We start from the raw sequence: 21,025 nt of genomic DNA, 5'->3' as shown, positions 1-21,025 counted from the left end.
ACGTACCACTCTTCCGCGCTGCTAGCGGCCAAAGGACTTTTCAATATAGAGCAACTTCTCTTGTGGAATAAGTGCGGCCTGAGCTCAAACTTAGCCCATCCATCATTTACCCCAATTAAAAAAATATATTTCATTTTCCAAAATCCTCACTCCCATAAAACACACAAATTTTCCAATGTTGCGTCCTTAAGTTGAGTTGATATTTTCTTCTCGAAGTTTGCATCCAGAGGTTGGAGATCTAGCTTTGAAGAGGTACACGAGATTGACCGGGGTGTGATCATGGTCACAGCTGGGTGCATCCTTTGTCTACAAAAGGTTTAGAAGGAAATCTGATCAGTTCAAAATTGCGAGACGGGCACTTTAACATTATATCTCATACAAGTATGAAATATCTCACGTAGTTGTGTATTGGTATTGGTTACATGTGGTTTTATCTACTCGGAGACGGACGGGCGGTGGAGGCAGATAGATAAAAGTGCCCGCTAAGTGGGGGAAAAGCAAACTTGTTGGTGTACCAGTCGCCCTCCTGTGAATAATTAGTGCTCAGTTCTCAAATGTGAACTAAACAAGTAGACTGAAGACAAACAGACTTTTGTAATTACTGCTTTAAAAGGGAACCTGGAGGATCCGCGTGTTTCAAATTTTAAAAACTATTTAGCTCGCAGCATACCATTTGTTATCTTCATAGACACAATTTGTTACCTTACACAACCACAAATTATGCCTTCCAACCGCTGATCAGTATTCATTTCAGCAACAAAATGGCGGAGTTCCAACGCCTGGGTATCCGCAAGTTCCCTAAAATTGCTACACGTCAGACAAGCGAAACAAGATATTGGAAAAAACTCAGCGTAAGAAATCAGCTTATCCTTACTCCGGGGAGAATCTGAAAGTGATGTTATTATTTTGGTGTTTTAATTTACATTTCAGTTCCCCATCATCGTCAAAGAGTACGGTACAGTTAGCCACGTGGATTTCTGTAGATCAAAGCCCCACAATTTTATCGCCACTAGCTCTTCACGAGTAAGTATAACTTTTCTGCGTAAGTACGAAACAATAAAATAATATTAAGGCATTTTGTTGTGTTCAGTTTATTAAGTAAGTTAAAGTTCAAGGGTCTTGAGGCACATGTAGTTGCAACAAGCAGTAGGAAGTGTCAGGCGTACGACAAATGACTAAGAAAGCGTAAACCAGTTCGACATAACGGGGATTCCAAGCATGCTAAAAGAAATTAACTGAAAAATGCTCTTTAAGGGAAATTCACGAGAGATCGTGTGAAGGAGGTTTTGCTGTAGGAGTGTAGCCTCATTGCTAAGTACTACTGATCAGTGGTGTCAATTTATCCAATCCGCGGGTAAACCTTATGCTTAGTGTTAACAGCTGAATGTTACATTAGCCAACTTTGTTCACTTACATTTTCTAATCATGTGAGTATATGTCTGAAATTATTTCTCTTTCAGATCCAAATTTACAGTTCCAGCTCAAACCAAGTCAACAAATCATTCTCAAATTTTAAGGAAAAAGTTTACTGTGGTAGTTTTCGTAATGATGGGAATTTGATAGTTGCTGGAAGAGAGAATGGCTCAGTGCAGGTATTACCGTGTACAAGATGTTCCCACAAGTCTGCCCCTGTTATATTTCTTAAGTCAAGTTCTAATGTAATTTAACCCTTCACTGCTTGTTTGATGTACAAAGTATGTCACACAATTTGCAGTTTGTGTGCCTGTATGACATACTCAGTATACTGAAAGTTAGAAAGTAATAGTCAAGTCCTGGAGCCTATAGATATAAAGTAACCTGGCCTCCTTAACTCAAAAGTTACTTTGGGTTGGCACAGGACTTCTCAGTGGGATTGGCAAAGGGATAAATGGCTGATAGGTAAAACTTAATGACACCATTTAGTTTAACTCACTGAGTTATATGCTAGTTGAGTAAAAGTCAATTTTAGGGTTACGATTGTATACTGGTCACATATTGCTTCCTTAGACTGACTTATGCTTAACTGGCCATGCCTTCCCGAGAAAGTTTATTTTGCTTGGAGAGGTGTCCAAGAGACAGTAAAAGAGGGCTTTCTTTCCTTCCATTGCCAGTAAATGGTTTACAAGCCCAGATTCAAGTAAATGTCAGGGATTTCAAAGGGTTACTTAAGGAACTGAAATTTTGGCTGGGTATGGCAGCCATACTAAGTACTATGTCATATTAAATATGGCATAAATATGAATTTTTATGTGAAATTTTCCTTAAAGATCATTCTTGTATTCATTCTAATTTTTTCCTATTAGAAAGGAGGAGAAAGGCTCAAACATAGAATCTCTGAACTTTCCAAAATCAAACAACCTTTGTTGTGATTTATAATGGTAATTGAACTGAGTGGAGTGCAATTTGGGCTGAAATCATATGTGTGATTTCAAAATCGAATGAGCGTGCAGTGCGAGTTTGATTTAAAATCACAAGTATGATATCAGACCAAAATTGCATGACACAAGGTTCAATTACCACTTTATTGCATCCATTTTGAAATCGCCCAAATACAGGACTTGGTCAATTTAAATATTTTACTGATACAGTACAGAGCCATTTTTTTTTTCATGTGTCAAAAACTCAGTCAAGTGTAAAATGATGCAATTTAGAGCAAAAAATGGTGCGATTTGGGAATAAATCACACCAATTAGAGCCAATCAGATTACAGGGACCACCAGTGATTTCAAAATGGATGGAATCTATTTATTTCAGGTATTTGATGTCAACAGTCGAGCTGTTTTAAGAGATTTTAAGGGGCACACTAGGTGAGGTGTAAAATATTTTATAGCTTGGCTCCCCATATTTATTGCAATATCAATGACAATTCTTGCTATAAGGTAAATGATGGTACAATGATGACAATAATAATTTTGGTGATAGTGATGATGTTGATAAGGACAATGACGATGTCTCATTTACCAAACCTGAACTTAACAAACAATTACAGCATTATAACACTTTTCTGGTGTTTTAGTTCACACCTTTGATGTTTGGTGTCACGTTGTAATTAGTACCCGCTTTTGTATTACATCATACTGTAAATATTTTATTCATCTACTTGTATGCTATATAATTACTTGCATTCAGTTAATCATTAATTGAAGATGGCATAAACATGCCAAAACAGGTCTCTCAAAAATGTTGTCTATTTCTTAGAATACAATTATCCTAATAACAAAAATGAAACTATAAGTTTTTTTGTTACTTTTGCTGATATTTCAAGACTTCCAGTGAAAAATGAAAATGAACTAAACCATTAGCACTGTTAAAATTCCTGGAATTTGTTGGTACATGAGAACTACTTATCAACTGTATCCAGATATCAGAGTTTTTACCTTTACTACCTGAAAGCATAAAAAAACGCTGATCTGTTGACTCCTTTAAACACTTATTGAAAACTTATCTTTTCAAAAATTAAGCCACCAGATTTTTTTATGTTGTACGTTGTCAAATTTATGTATAACACGTAATACTTCGTTAGTTTAGATAGAGTAGCGATAATTGCATGTATAGGATATTTATTGAAATTTTGTTAATTGTAATTGTAAAGCGCATAGAGTTCAATTTTAATGTGCTATATAAGAACTTATTATTAAATTAATAAGAAATTTAATATCTGTTGAATTGTGTCACGTAACAGGAAAATATTTGTGACATCGAGTGAAATTTACAGGAATTGAAATTGAACCGAATAATTCTGGGTGGTTATCAGCAATCAAGTTGAACATTTGAAGAGAAATTCCATAAGTGCACCCATGTATTATTTTATATTTAATACAATTTGACATTTTGGTATATAAAAGCAAATTTAAGAGACTTTCCTGCTTGAGATTCTGAGTTGTTTCATGTTTGATCTGAACAATAGTTTTTCCTTGATGTTTTTCAGCCCAGTTCAGGTTACCAAGTTTATGTTGGACAACTTGCATGTGATGTCTGGCTCTGATGATCGGTCTGTAGTGTGTTGGGATATAGCAACAGGACAGGATATAACAACATTTAAGGAACATAAGGTGAACTTGCTTGTGGCTGTTGGATTATTAATATCAAGAAACTTACAGCCAGAAGCATTCACTATTGTAGATGAAACAATGTTTGAAAGCAATTTTGAGCGTAAAATGTTTTGTCTTGCAAAATTCAAACAGTTGCAGACTGAGGTATAGTCAACAGACTTTAAATGACTGTCTATTGTAAAATTGATAGACCCCTTAGTTAGTCACAGTAACATTCCGTGGTTGTTATGCTTTGACAGGATTATGTACGATGTGGTGCTCCTAGCCAGAGAAGTGAGGATCTTTTCGTTACAGGTATTTTTTATTGTTTTTTTTAAGGATTTAGAAAATTATCAGTTGTGTGTTTGGGGAAACATAAAATCCTAGTTATCAACAGCACTTAAATAAGAAAGGGCATTGTTTTTTCTTTTTCTTTTTGTCTGTGACTTGCAAGTAAATATGAAGCTGGCTTTAAATCCTGCCTAAGGAAAATAAAAGTAAATATTTTGACTCCTTTTGCACCAGCCTGTTTTGGTTGTTGATAACTCTTAGTTGCTGGTATTTTTTTTTTATTTTATTCTTATTATTTGGGCAAAGTCTTTCTGATGGTTGATAATTACTTTATTTCATCAAAACTTATCTTCTTGTGTTTTGTTGTTGTAATATCCAGTCCATTACAATCATTAGGCAGGCATGAGCATGCCATGCAGTGGGTAGATACCAGGTTGTCAATCAAGTTAAATTTTGTGGAGCATTGTGTGTAAATAGCAGATTTTATCGGAGCAAAAATATTTGAGTTGTCATTCCTGTGAATGGTACTCAAGGGACATATTTGTTGGTAAATTAAATAATCACAGTTTAAAGGGTTTAGACCCAGACTATTTTAATATTTCATAATTGTTTGCCGTCATGTTGTCTTTGTTTGATTTGTGATAGGTGCCTATGACCACTGGCTCAAGGTTTGGGATGTGCGCAGCCAGGGTAGTGTATTATCTATGGATCACGGCTCTCCAGTTGAAAGTGTACAGATCTTTCCAACAGGTGGATTATGTGTGTCAGCTGGTGAGTGAAACTGTAAATGGGTGTGGAATGAGTTCTAGGTCAAAATTATTCCTAGTCATTTTGATTTGTTGATGTTTTTCAAAGTTATTTCAGTTATTTCTTAAGCCAAGAAAAGTACAAATTATTAAACTAGTTTGATCTTAACCTGAAATCAATATAAATTACAACTTATCTATTGAGTGAACTGAATTCTTTTTTATGGGACAAAGCAGCATTTATCAAATTTTTCACAACTCAGGTGGCTGGGGTTATTTGGGTGTAGTTCTTTCTTGCGAGTGACTTTTAAAATTTTTACTTTTCTAAAAAGTGATGAGAAGGGTAAGTCAGGAGTAAAATAGAAACACTTTTTCATTGGGGTGAGAAAACAGCCTTGCCTTCTAGATCTTTGTGATCTGACTCGAAGAGTGAAGTGGAACCAAAAAAAGACTCAGAAAAATTTTTTATTTTGCATTGAAAACATTGTTTTTTGGGAAAAGAGGTTTCTAAAAATTCAGCTTTTATTCAATAGTGGTCACCTTTACTTTTGCTCCTACATGCACTGGGATGGGGCACTTAAACTAGTAAATATAGTTCCTGTATTTTCTAGAATTAGTCAGCATTGAATACGAACTGTTCTGGCCTTGGACATATCCACTCTTTCACTTGAAGCATTCTACTTTACATCTAAATACAAGATAAAGTAAGCTCCATGCCACCTTAAATGTGAATTGAAAAATAATGGTATTCCAAAGTGTTGGAAGGTGAGGGGGGTGTGGTCAAGGTATTTTCATTACCAGGGCTTGAATTTAATTTTTGGATCACTAACCCTTCAGGCTAGCAGACATCTTTTTAATAACCAAATTATATAGTTTGGTATCCAAGCTCACAAGTTACGATATCTCAAATATTTGAATGCTCCATTTTAAAATGATGACATCATTGAAATAAAAGATCTAATGATAGGAATACTTTATAATTAAAACACTAAACTACTAAAAACTAATATTGCTAGTATTAAAATAACAATAAAGCTAATCAGGCTATTTACAATTCAGGAAAAAAGGTCACTATGTAATTTAAACTAAGAATAAAATTAGACGTAATCTTCTGCTTATATTAATGTAAAATTTACAATAAGGCTAGTAACTATTTACTAAAAAAAATAAGGCCAATGGGCTAATTACGAAATTCGTTACAGAAAGGGGTTTACAAATATGAAATTATTTCATAAAAATAGGTCAGCAGCTGTACAATTTACTTTAAAATCATCTACAACTTCACTTCTAAAAAAGGGCTGTCGCAATCCTCTGATGCTAGTATTTACAGACTTTAATATTTTGAAAGAAATCCTGGTCCTGAGCCAGCTAACCCTCAACGGTAACCTTCAACGTTCTTCTCTGCCAATTTCTCCGCTAAATGTTTCATAAACATTTTGCATTCTTTGCCCATCCCGCCGTTGGTTCCAAAAATAAGTAGGGTAAAGGAGCCCATCCCGACTTCTAGCACCCTTTGTTGGTGCTTTCTCTTCTTCTCACTCCTGTTCCTTGAAAATTGCTGCAGTTAATTTCCCCTGGTTAGTCTTGGAGTTGACATGCGCCACTCTAACACTGAAAAATGCTGTCACTCCATGCGACCAGAAGCCATCAGCCTTCACATCCAATCTTACGTCGGAACTTGTTGTGGCTGATCTTAAATTCATCACTTCATTGTCCCATGGCTGGAGGTGAGGCTCCACTTGGACGTTCTTGCATACTTTGCTGAGTGGGGGGGTTAGTAGATTTCTCACTCCACCATGGCATTGAGCCACAAATCCCCCCTTTTTACATGACAAGGTATGGCTTATGTTAAATGGCTCACCACAAGCACAGGTAGACGGTATGTCCTGCAGTGGTAAATTGTACCACAATCGTAGAGAATCCATAAATTCTTGCTTATTCAATGCCAAACCCTGATCTTTGAGGGGTATGGCATTGAGCCAGGAACTTACACCTTTGTGTCTGGCTTACTGTTTGAGACTCAACAGCTCAGGGTTGAGGGGTGCATCGATACTCTCAATTTTGGACCTTGTATTCTCTGCCTTGAGTGAAAGAGCTGAAAGCCAAGGTAGATATTATTGGAAATGCTATTGACGAAATTCAAGAACATAGTTTCCAGTATAATGTAAAAATTGTGGGAGTGCCTGAGAGGCTGCAAGATGAATCCGCAGCCTCGATAAGCAAGCTTTGCCTAAACATTTTTAAAGAAACGGGAGCTGATCTATCGATGTATGACATCGACACCGCCCATCGTGTTCCCAGCAGGAATAACAATGGAAAGCCAAAGCCGATAGTTTGTAGATTTGTCAGGCGTTTAGCCAAAGAAAGCGTCATGAATCATCGTAAAGATGCATGCAAATTGGACCCGGCTTCCGTTGGACTCCCTGAGGATGCCTCGTTAAGCGCGGTTAGAATTTTTGATCATTTGTCACCCCGAATGCAAACAGTCCTGTTCGAGGCGAAGAAGTTTAAAGAACAGCATTATTACCAGTACTGTTGGTCAAAGGGCTCCTTTGTTTATTTACGGAAAGATGCTACGTCTCGAGCCATCAAGATCAAGAATATTGGTGATCTGCTCAGTCTGGAAAACGGAGACCAAAGCTAAGTATATATCTCGTAATAACAACTCTCAATGGTAGTCCTAAGTGACAGATATGTTTGCCGAGCAAACAAATCTTTATTAAAAAACCTTCCTTTCTCAAATGTTGATATCATCCGAACGCATGGTCAGTTCAATAATAGCCTGAACAGTAACTTGCCAACGAAAAAGTACTTAGATAAGCTCCGTAGCCTCCATGAATTAGATATTTTTAGTTTGAATACTCAAAGTAGTGTCAATCCTGATAGCAACCTAAATAATCAACAAATTCGAAGCCGATATTTCTCACCACATAGCTTTTGCAAGTTTAAAAACGATCTCATGCGAGATGAAAACAAAACATCTTTCTCAATTCTACATAATAATGTACGAAGCCTTCGACGTAACCTTGAAAATTTGCAAGTACATTTACTGGATGAACTAGACTACCACTTCAGCGTAATCGGAATAACCGAAACTAAAATTACAAACTCGGCCAGAATAGACTTTAATCCACATATACCTAATTACCAATTCGAACAGGTGCCAACTCCTCTTTCTTGTGGAGGTGTTGGTATGTATGTTGACGCCAGTTTAAATTACACAGTTCTCGAAAAAACCTCTAACGAGGCTTTCCAGGCCTTATGGATTGAACTCGAATTTTTAATAGGTAAAAATGTTATATGCGGTGTAATCTATAGGCAACATACTTCTCCTGAACAATTTCAAACGTATTTCGATATGACAATAGAAAGACTAAGCTCTGCCAATAAACCGATATATGTCATGGGCGACTTCAACATTGATCTCCTCAAATCTGAAACCTGTGATTTTTCTCATAACTTTCTGCTGTCCCTGCAAAGTTACTCCTTTTTTCCAGTAATTGACAAGCCTACAAGAGTCCATAATAATTCTGCCACACTTATTGACAATATTCTTGTTAACAGCATTGGCTTTAAACTCTCCAGCGGCAACATTGTCTCAGATATAAGTGACCACTACTCTCAATTTTGCATCATCCATTCTCCATCTTTAAAATCTCGCTATCAGGGGACTAAAATCCGTGACTATTCGAGATTCTCGGAAGAAAACTTTATCAGTGACATTTCTCAAACTGACTGGACCGGTTTGATCTCTAATGGCTCTATTGACAAACGCTTTTCTTCGTTCTACAACAGATTGAATAAAATTGTTAATAGACATGCTCCTCTCAAATTTGTATCAAAACGCAAGGCCAAGCAACTATCTAAACCGTGGATAACTAGAGGTTTACGTAGATCAATAAAAATTAAGAACGATCTCTTTTACTCTGGTGACACGGCTACATACAAGTTGTACAGGAACACAATTTTAAGCCTTACTCGCCAGAGTAAAAGACTTTACTAACAATCCTATTTTAGTAGCAACCTAAATAATATGAAAAAAACTTGGGAGGGGATTAACACTTTAATTAATAAGCACAAAAAGACTAAGCTCGTATCGTCGCTCCAGCTTCCAGACAACCGGGGTACAACACAAAACCAATCAGAAATAGCTAATGCACTGAATTATCATTTCGCATCTGTCGGACCTAAACTTGCAAATAGCATACCATTATCCACCAGGGACTTTAAGGATTACCTAGGGAATTCAAATTACGCCAATTCTTTCTTCTTTGACGTTGTCACTTCTACTGAAATTGAAATGGAAATTTTGAGTACTCAATCAAAAAAAGCCTACGGACTTTATTCATGTCCAGTTCGTCTTTTGAAGTCCGCACGTCAAGCTTTATCTCATACCCTAGCTGAACTAATGAACATGTCCATTTCAACTGGTATCTATCCCCACAAATTAAAGCATGCTGTAGTAATTCCAATTTATAAAGCGGATGATGAAACTGACCCAAACAATTATCGCCCAATATCGTTACTGTCCGTGTTTAATCGAATATTCGAAAAACTAATGTACAAACGCCTAAAATCTTTTATAAATAAAAATGATATATTTTTCACATCGCAATATGGATTTAGAGAGAACTGCTCAACTCAACATGCAATTCTGGATATTCTAAATACAATTCAAAACAACATTGATAAAAAATTATATTCCTGTGGCATTTTCATTGACTTGAAAAAGGCCTTCGACACAGTTGATCATTCGATTTTGTTGCATAAATTACACCATTATGGAATTAGAGGATTGATTAATGACTGGTTCTCATCATACTTGTCTGTCAGGATGCAATCAACCCAAATCGGTTCTATTGTCTCTAGCAAAGAGAGAATAGTGTGTGGAGTCCCTCAAGGTTCTATACTTGGTCCGCTTCTTTTCTTAATTTATGTCAATGACATGCATCGTTCCTCCAAAAAGTTTGACTTTTACCTATTTGCTGATGATACCAATTTACTATATGCAGAAAAAGATCTAAAGAAACTTGAAGTTGTCGTCAATGAAGAGATATTGAAGTTGTGTGAATGGCTGAATTCAAATAAATTATCTCTTAACGTATCCAAATCTAATTTCGTTATTTTTCATCCTTATCAACACAAACTATACCGAGAAGTAAACCTTAAAATACTTGATAATAACTCGGAGCAATTGGTATCTCTTGAACGTAAGACATATGTTAAATACCTAGGTGTTCTCATTGACGGTAATCTCTCCTGGAAGCATCATATTAACTACATTTCCACGAAAATAAGCAAAGGTATCGGTATTGTTGCAAGGCTAAGACACTTGGTACCGCTCACTACTCTTATAAACATTTACCGCTCGCTCATTGAACCGTATATTTCCTATGGCCTCGTTGCTTGGGGCCAAGCCGCCAATACTCACCTAAACAAAATCGTCATTTTACAAAAGCGGGTTCTTCGTCTAATGCACTTTTCCGATTATACATCTCACAGTGCTCCTCTTTTTAGTCGTTCGGGAATTCTACCGATAAAAATGCTTTACTTCAAATTGGTTGCCTCTCTGTTACATGACATCAAAAATCGCTGTGCTCCTCTCAATATTTCTGAACTTTTTACTCACTCTGAACAGGTTCATTCCTACTCTACTCGTTTCTCAGTAGCTGGAAGCTTTTATATAAAACAGGCGAGAACAAATCATCAGTTGTTTTCCTTTTCTAGAGTTGGTGCGAAAATATGGAATGGCATCCCCCCTGAAATTCGTAAGCTAAAGAAAGCACCTTTTAAACGTGAGCTAACTCACTTGCTTTTGAAAATTCTTGAAATTGAGGAGATGAATGTTGACTTGCGCTACCTTGACCTTTCTAGCTTATATTTGTATTTCAACTGATTAGCTTTCTCTTTGACCTGTTAAAAACTCCCTTGTGTGACTGGCTCAGTTAAAACCTTTAACATGATTTTACTACTATTATTTATTATTTATTTTTATTTGCTCATTTATTTATTTATTTCATTGTTGCGTGTGTGTGTGCGTGCGTGTGTGTGTGTGTGTGTGAGCCTATACAGTGTCTGTTTAGGTAGCCCGCCTAGAATAGCTTTGCTAACTGCGGGCTACAAAAGCCTTTATTTCTTTCATTTTAAAAAAAATAAAGTCAATGTTGTTGTTGTTGTTGTTGTTGTTGAGTGACCACAGGTCTCTCTTTAGTTCCTCTACCAAGTGCTCATTCGTATTCATGATTTCACTTTGAGATTTGATAGACTCGACATGTTGTCTGGTGAAAATTTTTGACGCTGAGTACTGTTGTGGGGCTTCTGTTGTCAAATCAGGTATTCCCAGGCCGCCTTGCATTGGTGTTAGTGTCACAAGTTCACTCAGTTCATCTGGGAGGGGTTCTGCGTGGCCGAATAGGATGGGGAGATACATCTCATCAATGACCTGCTGTACAGGGTCTACCTATTCTTCGAAAGACTCGATAGTTCACATACAGTAAGGGAATTTAGATTTGTATCCCTTGGTGATTACAATATAGGCTGCATGTGGTTGGCTTTTAGCTGTTTCTGATAGTGTTAAAATTTCCCCTTTCCAGCCTTGAACTTTCTCTGCGCAGTACTGATCTTTGTACTCCTTAGATCCTATAACAGCCCCTAGGTGCCTTTTCCCTTCCATTGTGATATTGACTTTGTCACCAAAGACCCGTTTGCTTCATCCGCTAATTCTTGTGACTTCACAATCAGCCAACTCTTTGATCCATTGACCAAGTAGCCATATTTCTTTCCATCCTTGCACAGGTACTTGTACCATTGGTATAAATCTTCTATTCTCCCTCCCCCTGCTGAGTCATCAGCCAGCCAAACTTGTTTAACTCCTGGTACATGCGATCTCAAACTTTGTATCATGATAGATGTGTTAACTGAATACCAGGGCATAGCTAGTGGATCCCCCTGAGTAGTACCTTCCTGTGACAAAATCTCTCCACCACCGCAGACGTATAACCTTGGGGGGCTTTGATAGGTGTTGATTACATACTGAGACATTAATGGACAAGTTATTTGGATGTTATGCAAGGCTACTGCTCTGTTCATCAGATTAAACACGTTAGTCACGTCGATAAGCAAAATTCCATCTGTTTCTTCCTCATCAGAGACTTGGCTCATGGTATGTATGGCAGCCTCGGCTCCCATGCTGTGGCCTGCGCAAACCTGTAGAGGGCCTGCAGTGGACTTGATTTCCTCCTTTAAGAAGATTGCTGTGGTTTTGCCAATAATACGCTGCAGCACTTCACTCACTCCTATTGGTTGAATTCCAGGGTTCTTATCTAGAGGGACAAGCCTACATGACGTGTAGGCTTCTAGTAGGGACGGATAATAGCATGACTTCAACAGGTTCCTGGTCATCACTACAATTTCTTCTCTCAGCGGCTTTCCCTCACCAGCGAAATTCTTAGAACACAGGATTCTGTGGTATAACTCAGCGTCCATTCCTGACAGTCCAGCGGAGCCCTTGGTTTTCAGCGCTGCATCGTAGATCTTTTGCTTATTGATTAGGTCATAGATGCTGGGTGGAATTTGATCTTTTGGGCCATTCAGAAGGCATTCCTTTTGTACTTCAGCAGCTGATGGATGTTTCTTTTTCAGCTCCTCCAAAACTTCTTGTGAAGGCGTTACAAGTACAGTACTACTATCTCGATCCAGAAGTTTGATCACTGCTGTCATTTTCCCTTGCATAACGAGTCTTGCAAAAGTCCTAGTTATGTCCTCAACTGATTTGGCTTTTCTTGAGGACACAAACTTTTCTTGTATAAATCGTACTTCTTTCATTAAGAGATTTAGGTCTCCCTGTTTCCAGAGAGCTAGTCTTCATTCAATCGCTGCACTGTGTTCCTTACTCTTTGACGTGCTTGATGGTTTCTGGGGGATCAGAGATGAAAGCACCATAAATGCTCTTAGTGGGATCAAATTTAGTTACTTCACTTCTGCATAAATTTTCAAGTGCTTCTCTGTTCACCATTGCTGTAGTTATTTCCAAAACTTCTTTTTGGGTCTCTGTCACAGGTAGTCAAACCTCTGTAGTAGGATGCTGCAGCACTACAGTAGGTTGTAATGTTGATTTTCATTCTAGTCGATTTTCTGTGGTGGTATCTTTGTTTTGGCATTTTTCAGAGCTGCAGTTACAACTTGGCAAACACGTCTTCCCTGCCAATTTACATGGGCAAACACCACAGCCTTTCTTTCTAGCACATTTCGATTTGCAGTCACAAAATAAATTGATATTAGAGGACTTTATCCATCTGTCTGGTTGCATTACTGCAGTCATTGCTTTCATGTTTTCCTAAACCAGTGCCCTCAAATATTGAACATTTTGTTAATAACAACTAGGACAAATTAAAGAGTGGCTGAAGTTTACTATGATTAGTCAAGAAGAGTACAACTACAGCACATTCTCTACAAACAGTTAAAGTTGATTTAACAACTTGAGTATTCTAAGTATTCCTCTGAAAGTCGGGTGTACATGCTCTTTGTCCTCAAGTCCACCAATGTTGAATAGCTATCTGAGGATCAAATACATCAAGTGGACATCTCTCATCTACTTTATTTGTTTGAGCAGGTTGAATTATGGCAGCTATTTGCTGATGTGGACCTGCTATCTTCCCACCCATCCCAGCCCAGCCCAGCCCAGCCCAGGGGAGGACATCCACCACACAGTAATCCTGTGTGTGGGAAATTAACGTCTCCTACCCCAACCCTGCAGGAGACGGGACCTCCGTTTATTCGTCCTCATCTGAGAAGACTAGAATATCTGGTAACCATTTCTCTATGTTATAGAAAAGGTAGCAAATTCTTCTCAATTATTTTAAGACCTTGAGTGTTGGTCCGGCCGGGGCTCGAACCCTCCACCTCCCGCACAACAGTCCAGTGCACTATCCATTGGGCTAACTGGCCAACCATTAATTGTGAAGGTGTATTCTGATCATCCGGGTGAGTGTAGTCCTGAGAAGGACTGTTGTCGGTGGTAGTGACTGACGTTTCGACAACCTGTGCAGAAGTCATCATCAGAGTCAAGTGAATGATTGTTGTCAGTAGAATGTTCTTATTGCAGTTCGTGTAAAATGATTGGTTGGTTTTGCCGTGATGTTATTGGCTGTAAGACTCAAGTGACGTAAGTCAGTTGTGATTGGTCTGTTTCGATCTGTTGGTAAAGTTAGGTCGTTCTTTTTTGGTCGTTTGTGATGTTTATGTCGTGAATGAGTTGTTTGTATGGAGCAGGTAGTTGTTGACATCTGTTTAGGGGAGTCTGTTCCAAGTTAGTAAACCAGCTCTCCAGAGTCAGTCGTTGAAAATAGTCAGTGCTGTAGGTTAGGCATTGCGCAGAGTCCCAGTCAATGCCTAACCTACAGAGTCCCAGTCAATGCCTAACCTACAGGCATTGCGCAGAGTCCCAGTGCAATGCCTAACCTACAGCACTGACTATTTTCAACGACTGACTCTGGAAAGCTGGTTAACTAACTTAGAACAGACTCCCCTAAACAGATGTCAACAACTACCCACTCCATACAAAGGACTCATTCACAACATAAACATCACAAACGACCGAAAAAGAACGACCTAACTTTACCAACAGATCGAAACAGACCAATCACAACCGACTTACGTCACTTGAGTCTTACAGCCAATAACATCACGGCAAAACCAACCGATCATTGTACACGAACTGGAATAAGAACATTCTACTGACAACAATCATTCACTTGACTCTGATGATGACTTCCGCACAGGTTGTCGAAACATCAGTCACTACCACCGACAACAGTCCTTCTCAGGACTACACTCACCCAGATGATCAGACTACACCTTCACATGTTACCTCTGGGTTCAAGCCATTTACTACAACCATTAATTGTTATTCTTAGCAACATGTTGAGGATGTCTGTCTTGAGACAGGATCTCCAATCATTCTTCACTCTCTTCATTGCTGAAAATCCTCGCTCCACAGTTGCTGTTGCAAGTGGCAGGATGAGTATTATTTCCAGAAGCCTCAAGATATTGGGAAAGTGATCCTTAAAGGCAGTAAACATTCTCTGCCATAAAATGAGGGGATCTAAATGCTTGAAATTGTTTGCAATGACACAAGCCTCCTTTTCTTGATATTTTCCCTCTTCACCACAGTTACTATCTGCTGGAGCCTGCCTTTTTCTGATGAATCTATCCAAAGAACTCTGCATAATTCAATGCTGAACTGCCAGAACCTTGTGAACAGTAATTTTGAAGTGAATATGAATTTGCAACATGGCAGATCCAATAAAGTTGTGTCCAAATCCCCACATTCGATGCAAATTCGCATCCAGGGCTTAGTGCTCAAAATGGCTGTAAAGCTCGAATCAATCTCAAAGACGGCAAGAACAAATTGTTTGAGACAGAAAACAAGCTAATGCAAGTAAATAACGCATAAACCATTCCTAGAACTTATTATTTATTTGTAAAAAGGTTATTTCCATAACATAATATAAATACGTGAGAAAATTTTACTAAGCATGTTGAGTTAGTTGGACACATTTTTAGTAACCAAATGTTGAAAATTACTAACCATTGGTTAATGGATTACCGTTAATTTCGAGCCCTGATTATATTATAATGCTTCTTTTTAACAGGTTCTAACATCGTCAAAGTCTGGGATATATTAGGAGGTGGAAGACTTCTAGCAGGATTCTCAAACCACCAGAAAACTATTACATCTATTTGCTTTGATGGAGATTATAAACGTCTATTGTCTGCATCGCTAGACAGGTTTGGGACTCAGTGTGATGTAATACCATGCATAGAAAACCTTGTCCTGCAATCTATCAATGGCAGCTGTACATGTTGTATAAATAATCATGATATAGATAAGCTGGATGCAGGCATTACATCTCAGTCTGTCTTATTCAAATATGAAATAGAAATATTAATAGTACCTTTTATATTTTAAGTTTGTTTTTTATTAAACACCTCTTTGACCTTTCATTATTGGATCAAAAATTATTTCAGTGAACTTTCAACCTGCAGGGAACAATGAATGGTCATACATAGGGGTTTTAAGAATCAGCCTTACATGTACAAAATCTTGTGAATTGTTTGATTTATTCTCATTAGCTGATTCTTGGACAGGGTAGCTTATGGTATTTTCATCTCCTTTAGGCATGTTAAAATCTATGATGTTCAAGATTATACAGTTATTCACAGCATGGATTATCCATCACCAATCCTCAGTCTTGCAGTGTCAGTAAGTTGCTGATGGATATTAGTAAGCGTTAACCAGACACCAATCTTAATAATTTGTAATTGAGCCTGGTTCACACTTATAGATGAGCAGGATGCAGTCTACTTTGTACCACTATGCACCCTCTGCAGACCATGATAAAGTGGCAGGACTAGTATTTCTCATTAAACCTTTAGTGTTTTAGGTTAAGGTAGTAAATTTCTTGCTTCTTGTAGTACCTTTTAGAATGAGACATATTAAGCATGTCTGAACAACATGTTGGTTGCACACTTTATTCATTTAACGGGTCTAACTGGCCTATCTGTAAGTGCTTCCAGAAGAAGATACATTGCTGAGTGTAATGGGTCTCTCCTGTCGTAAGCACAGTAGAAAAGTTCTGAGATGTTTTTCAATCTTGTGAGAAGATTTTCTACATGGTGAGATATAAGATAATACTACACCAATCACCAGCCTTTTTTGCTGCAATAAATCATCACAATCTTGTTTTACAAGTTGGGCATGAAAACTGGAATAATGGCCTTTGCCTTTGTTTACAATAGAATGACTATTGTTTTAGCAGTTGTTTTTGCAGTTATGTTTTACTATTGCCTTTATTATTACTTTCTATCCCTGTATGTTTATAATTATAGCCTGACAATACACATGTTGTGACTGGTATGGCAAATGGATTCCTGTCCATAAAATATCGAATGAGACAAGATGTGCAACATGAGGTCCAAACAGCCAATAAGCTTACAGCTGGAACATACTCTTACTTTGTACGTGGCAAAAATTTCCAGCCTGATAAGGTATAATGTTTATGTTTGCACGATTCACATAGTGAACCGGTACGTAAATTGGTGTTTCGTTATATTATAAAAAAAGAACTTGTCTTGCATCATCAAACAGAAGTTAGTGCATAGCTTGCTTTTCTGATAAATCTTTGATTGACCCTCTGACAAAGAACCGATTAAAATTTGAATATGCAGGGAAAGTTCCACCATATCTAATACCTTTAATGGATTTTATTGAAAATAGGTCCTCCTGAAATTTTTACTCAAATGAAATGTTTGGTTACTTCTCGCTCACTACGGTTGAAAGACAGTTCCGCTATCTGCCTCTGTGACTCCAACCTACCAAATTTAAGACCATAGTGATCAAAACCTGAACTCATTCTCAGACCTAAAAAGATGTTTATATATCTCTGTGTAGATGTTGTAGGGGATCCCCAGGGGGTCTGGGGTTTACTATAAATATGGGAAGACAAATTCAGAAGTTTAGGTGAGCTCCTCTTTATCTAGGTATCATTCTATCCAATTTCATATAAATCAATTAATTTGTACACCTTTTAGGGTGATTTTGTCGTGTCCGCACCAAGGAAACACAAGTTGAAGGAACATGACCAATTGTTAAAAAAGTTTCAGTACTCAAAGGCTCTTGATTCTGTTCTGAGGAAGGTTGGTTTAAGATTTTCATTCAACAGGATCTGTGTTATGTAACCGTTGCTTCTTTGAATAATTGAAGCACTCTAAGGCTTTTGATTCAGTGTTTGTCTATTTTCTAATTTTAAAAGTACTCAAGCGTCCAGTTATTTTTAAGTGAGACCTGGTTCCAAGAGACAAAGTGTGATGCACCTGCAGACAAGTTTTTTTACATTCAGTTTAACAATTATATAACGCTTTTTTTTTTTTTTTTTTCACAGCCTCCCTATAGTCGCACTCCACTTCTAGTCAGTCTTCTCCAAGAGTTGACACGGCGAAAGGGTCTGAAGAGAGCACTGGCTGGGAGGGATGAGGATAGTTTGGTGCCTGTGCTAGAGTTCCTTATAAGGTACTGATACTTTGTGAACAGATTTTGCATCTTAACAGTTATTTGTATGATATTCTTAAATATGTTACTGACATTTTGACACAGTTGGCCGCATAAAAATCTTCGCACTTTGTGTTTTAAAGTTACTCTACATTGTTCCAAGCGAAGTTATGATGATTTGTTGACGCGAGTTAACCAATGAGAACGCGAGAACGTTTTTAGGAAATATTACGTACTTCATGACCGGTTGAGAGGGCCAGAAGGGAAGATATTTGTCAAAAGGTTATGACACTGGGACCTCGCGTTATGATCGGGAACCAAACATTTTCCCCTTCAGTCGAAACTAACTCAGCTCTGTTTTGTGCCCTCGCATCTTACATTTTTCATATCGCGGGACACTACGCAGGACCGTGTGGATTTTACAGCCCCGCTCGCACCACGGCGTACAGCCCCTTGTAAAGGGGCTTTTTTGGACATACATAGGTTAATTGACCACTCCCCATTGGGGCTTTTCAGGGCCAACATCCACCCATCCCACCCAGGGGAGGACATCCACCACACAATAATCTCGTGCGTGGGAAATTAACGTCTCCTGCCCCTAACCCTGCAGAAGACGGGGCCTACAGTTTATTCGTCCTTATCCGAGAAGACTAGAATATCTATCCATTTCTTGATTATAGAAAGGTAGCAAATTCTCCTCACTTATTTTAAGACCATGAGTATTGGTCCGGCCGGGGCTCGAACCGTCGACCTCCCGCACATCACAATCCGGCGCTCTAACCAATTGAGCTAACCGGGAGGCGGTTTGTAACGTTTTTCAATATGGTGTGCGCAGTAGAGTACAGGTCATTTTATCAAAATGAATATTTTCACTTCCTTATTGAAAGAATATGTTTGCAACGATGTAATATTTCGTGTTTAGATTAACTGTCATCACCCCATTTAGTCGTATCGGAGGTTATGTTTTTACACCATCCTTTGGAGTCGGCAACTGTAAGGTAATGATCGAAATACTTCTAAAAAACACTTTTAACGCCCATTGCTGCGGGCTCCTATGGGAGGAGGAAGAGGAACTTTTATGGGGTTCCAAATACCATTTATACGAAGGGGAATTCATTTCTCGATTTCATCCTCTGTCTTTTTCTTGATAACTGTCCTATTTCCCCTCTCAAGTGGCACAAACCGCATTAGTAAAAATCTTGTTAACAGCCGATTAATTATCTGGAAATACATCATAACCTGTATTCAAAAGTTGGTCACATCATTAATTTCCTTACAGACATGTAAGTAATCCACGGTATACAGTTCTACTTATCGATGTGGCAAATGCTGTTCTTGGTAAGCTTCAATTGTTTCCGTAATTCTCCCTTTCTAATCAATCATTTGAATCATCTAATTTTTTGAGGTGCACGCCTTTTACCTCGTAAAGCGTCTTGATTTTGACAGGTAATGCATTGCTTTTGGTAAGCGCTAACCTTGCACCACTTAAATATCTTCGCATCTTAGAGAAGAAACTGACACATGCAGAAGGGAAAATCGTTAACCTTTGAAACTGAATATTTTTTCTATTAGGACTGACTTTGGGTTGTTGAAAACTAGTCAGTTCTGAATGTTTTAATCTGCATAAAAGTGTGTTAACATATTTTTTAATGCGTCTCAGTGGTCTTGTGTGGAATTCACGTATGTATAAGTAGGATTGTGTTTCCTTGACAGACTTCTCAGAAGCTTCCTTTTTGGTCTTTAGATATCTACGGACCTGTGTGTGGTCAGTCAGCAAAAGTAGATCAGCTTTTCACTAGGTTAAAAGACAGGATTGGCAGTGAAATCCATTTCCAGCAGACATCTTTCGAGCTACTTGGAAGTTTAGATACTTTGTTTGCAGCAGCCGTTTCTACTTTATCACTTACAACCGATCACGACGAAGGACAGTAAACATCAGATGCGTACTAGTGGCTAAATAGGTGAGGAGACCAGCAGGCGAATACCCAAGCTAGTTACATGAGCGTTCAAATATTAGAGATCTTATAGGAACACTCGCCAATTGTAAATTATTGTACAGAAACAATTTTATTAAAATTGTCAAAGAAAGACTGTACCAAAAGCGAAAAAAAATGTTCAATGAAAGAAACCATTCTCTCGAAGAATATGTTGATTAGGTTTTGATGTTTTACACGGACGGACTAATTGAGAAAACGGTACCTTCATGGGCGGTAAGTACTTGGTGTAATCCTTAATGTATGTTAATGAATGCAAATGACCATGTATTCCCATATGTTCTTCTGTATTGATGCATGTATGAAGGATTTCACCAAGTATCTGCCTCGTGGGCATGTCAACTTACTATCCTCAACACTCTGACACCAATCTTATCAATTCGATCTGTTGCTCTTATAAAATGTAATTCTCGCCAAACTTTCGTTTTAAAACAAAGTAAAACGAACTGATAAAGTTTGGAATTACCGAACCTCCAACTTGTGTTCCCTTGCTCGCTTTCCCTGCTTTACTAGCTCCAGTTTATATTGATTGCTTCATTTTAGTACTTAATGTGTAGGTAAGGCCCCCCAGAAAACTGTTCTAGCGAGTTTGGTTCCCTCAATAAATATGACCACAGTACTGAGATTTTTATTATTACTGATATCCATGACGCCGCCAACTCAAATGATACCACGGAATTGATTGATATATTTGAGGAAAAGCACGAGTTACCAATTCTAAAAGCTCTTTAGATTCGTTTTCGAACCGTTCAAGGTTTTCCTGAAATTTATTTAGTTAAACTAACTGGCCATTTGTTTCCTCTTATTGCTGTTCCCCAAAATTCACAAGTTTGAGTACCACACAATCAGAGAAACTATCACACCTACTATAGTTAAAAGGGGCACCTAAATTTTTTTTTTTAATTCTTGATTACGCGAACCCTCAGTGAATAACAA

At 38.0% G+C, this 21,025-nt stretch overlaps 2 protein-coding genes and 1 pseudogene across 5 annotated transcripts; 2 read left to right on the top strand and 1 right to left on the bottom strand.

The window, feature by feature from the left end:
- The first annotated feature begins 9 nt into the window (after nt 1-9).
- On the top strand, nt 10-20,708 carry LOC111324561 (U3 small nucleolar RNA-associated protein 15 homolog). Of its 4 annotated transcripts, none has more exons than XM_088757025.1 (15): nt 10-851; nt 931-1,023; nt 1,461-1,592; nt 2,734-2,786; nt 3,908-4,031; nt 4,271-4,325; nt 4,947-5,072; nt 15,700-15,835; nt 16,226-16,310; nt 16,937-17,095; nt 17,639-17,743; nt 17,989-18,116; nt 19,018-19,093; nt 19,501-19,541; nt 19,840-20,708. In XM_088757025.1, exons 1-15 carry the CDS (start codon nt 762-764, stop codon nt 19,892-19,894), a joined length of 1,458 nt encoding a protein of 485 aa, XP_088613151.1. In that variant the 5' UTR covers nt 10-761; the 3' UTR covers nt 19,895-20,708. The 4 variants fall into 4 exon arrangements, with proteins under 4 accessions (XP_088613151.1, XP_088613152.1, XP_022783896.2 ...); XM_088757026.1 differs by lacking the exon at nt 19,501-19,541 and adding an exon at nt 19,375-19,433 and having other exon boundaries at nt 19,840-19,982; XM_022928161.2 differs by lacking the exons at nt 19,018-19,093; nt 19,501-19,541 and adding an exon at nt 19,375-19,433.
- On the bottom strand, nt 6,094-12,793 carry LOC148732666 (uncharacterized; annotated as a pseudogene).
- Nucleotides 7,149-8,343, top strand: LOC148732667 (uncharacterized; the record flags this gene model as incomplete). Its single annotated transcript, XM_088757031.1, has 1 exon — nt 7,149-8,343. A coding segment is annotated over one exon (543 nt), but the record flags the coding sequence as incomplete, so codon positions are not given.
- Nucleotides 20,709-21,025: the final 317 nt, after the last annotated feature.

Source organism: Stylophora pistillata, chromosome 4, assembly GCF_964205215.1.
Source record: "Stylophora pistillata chromosome 4, jaStyPist1.2, whole genome shotgun sequence".
In the NCBI taxonomy this organism is placed as follows: domain Eukaryota; kingdom Metazoa; phylum Cnidaria; class Anthozoa; order Scleractinia; family Pocilloporidae; genus Stylophora; species Stylophora pistillata.
The sequence above is the reverse complement of the archived record's forward strand: the minus strand, read 5'-3'. Positions and strand labels throughout refer to the sequence as shown.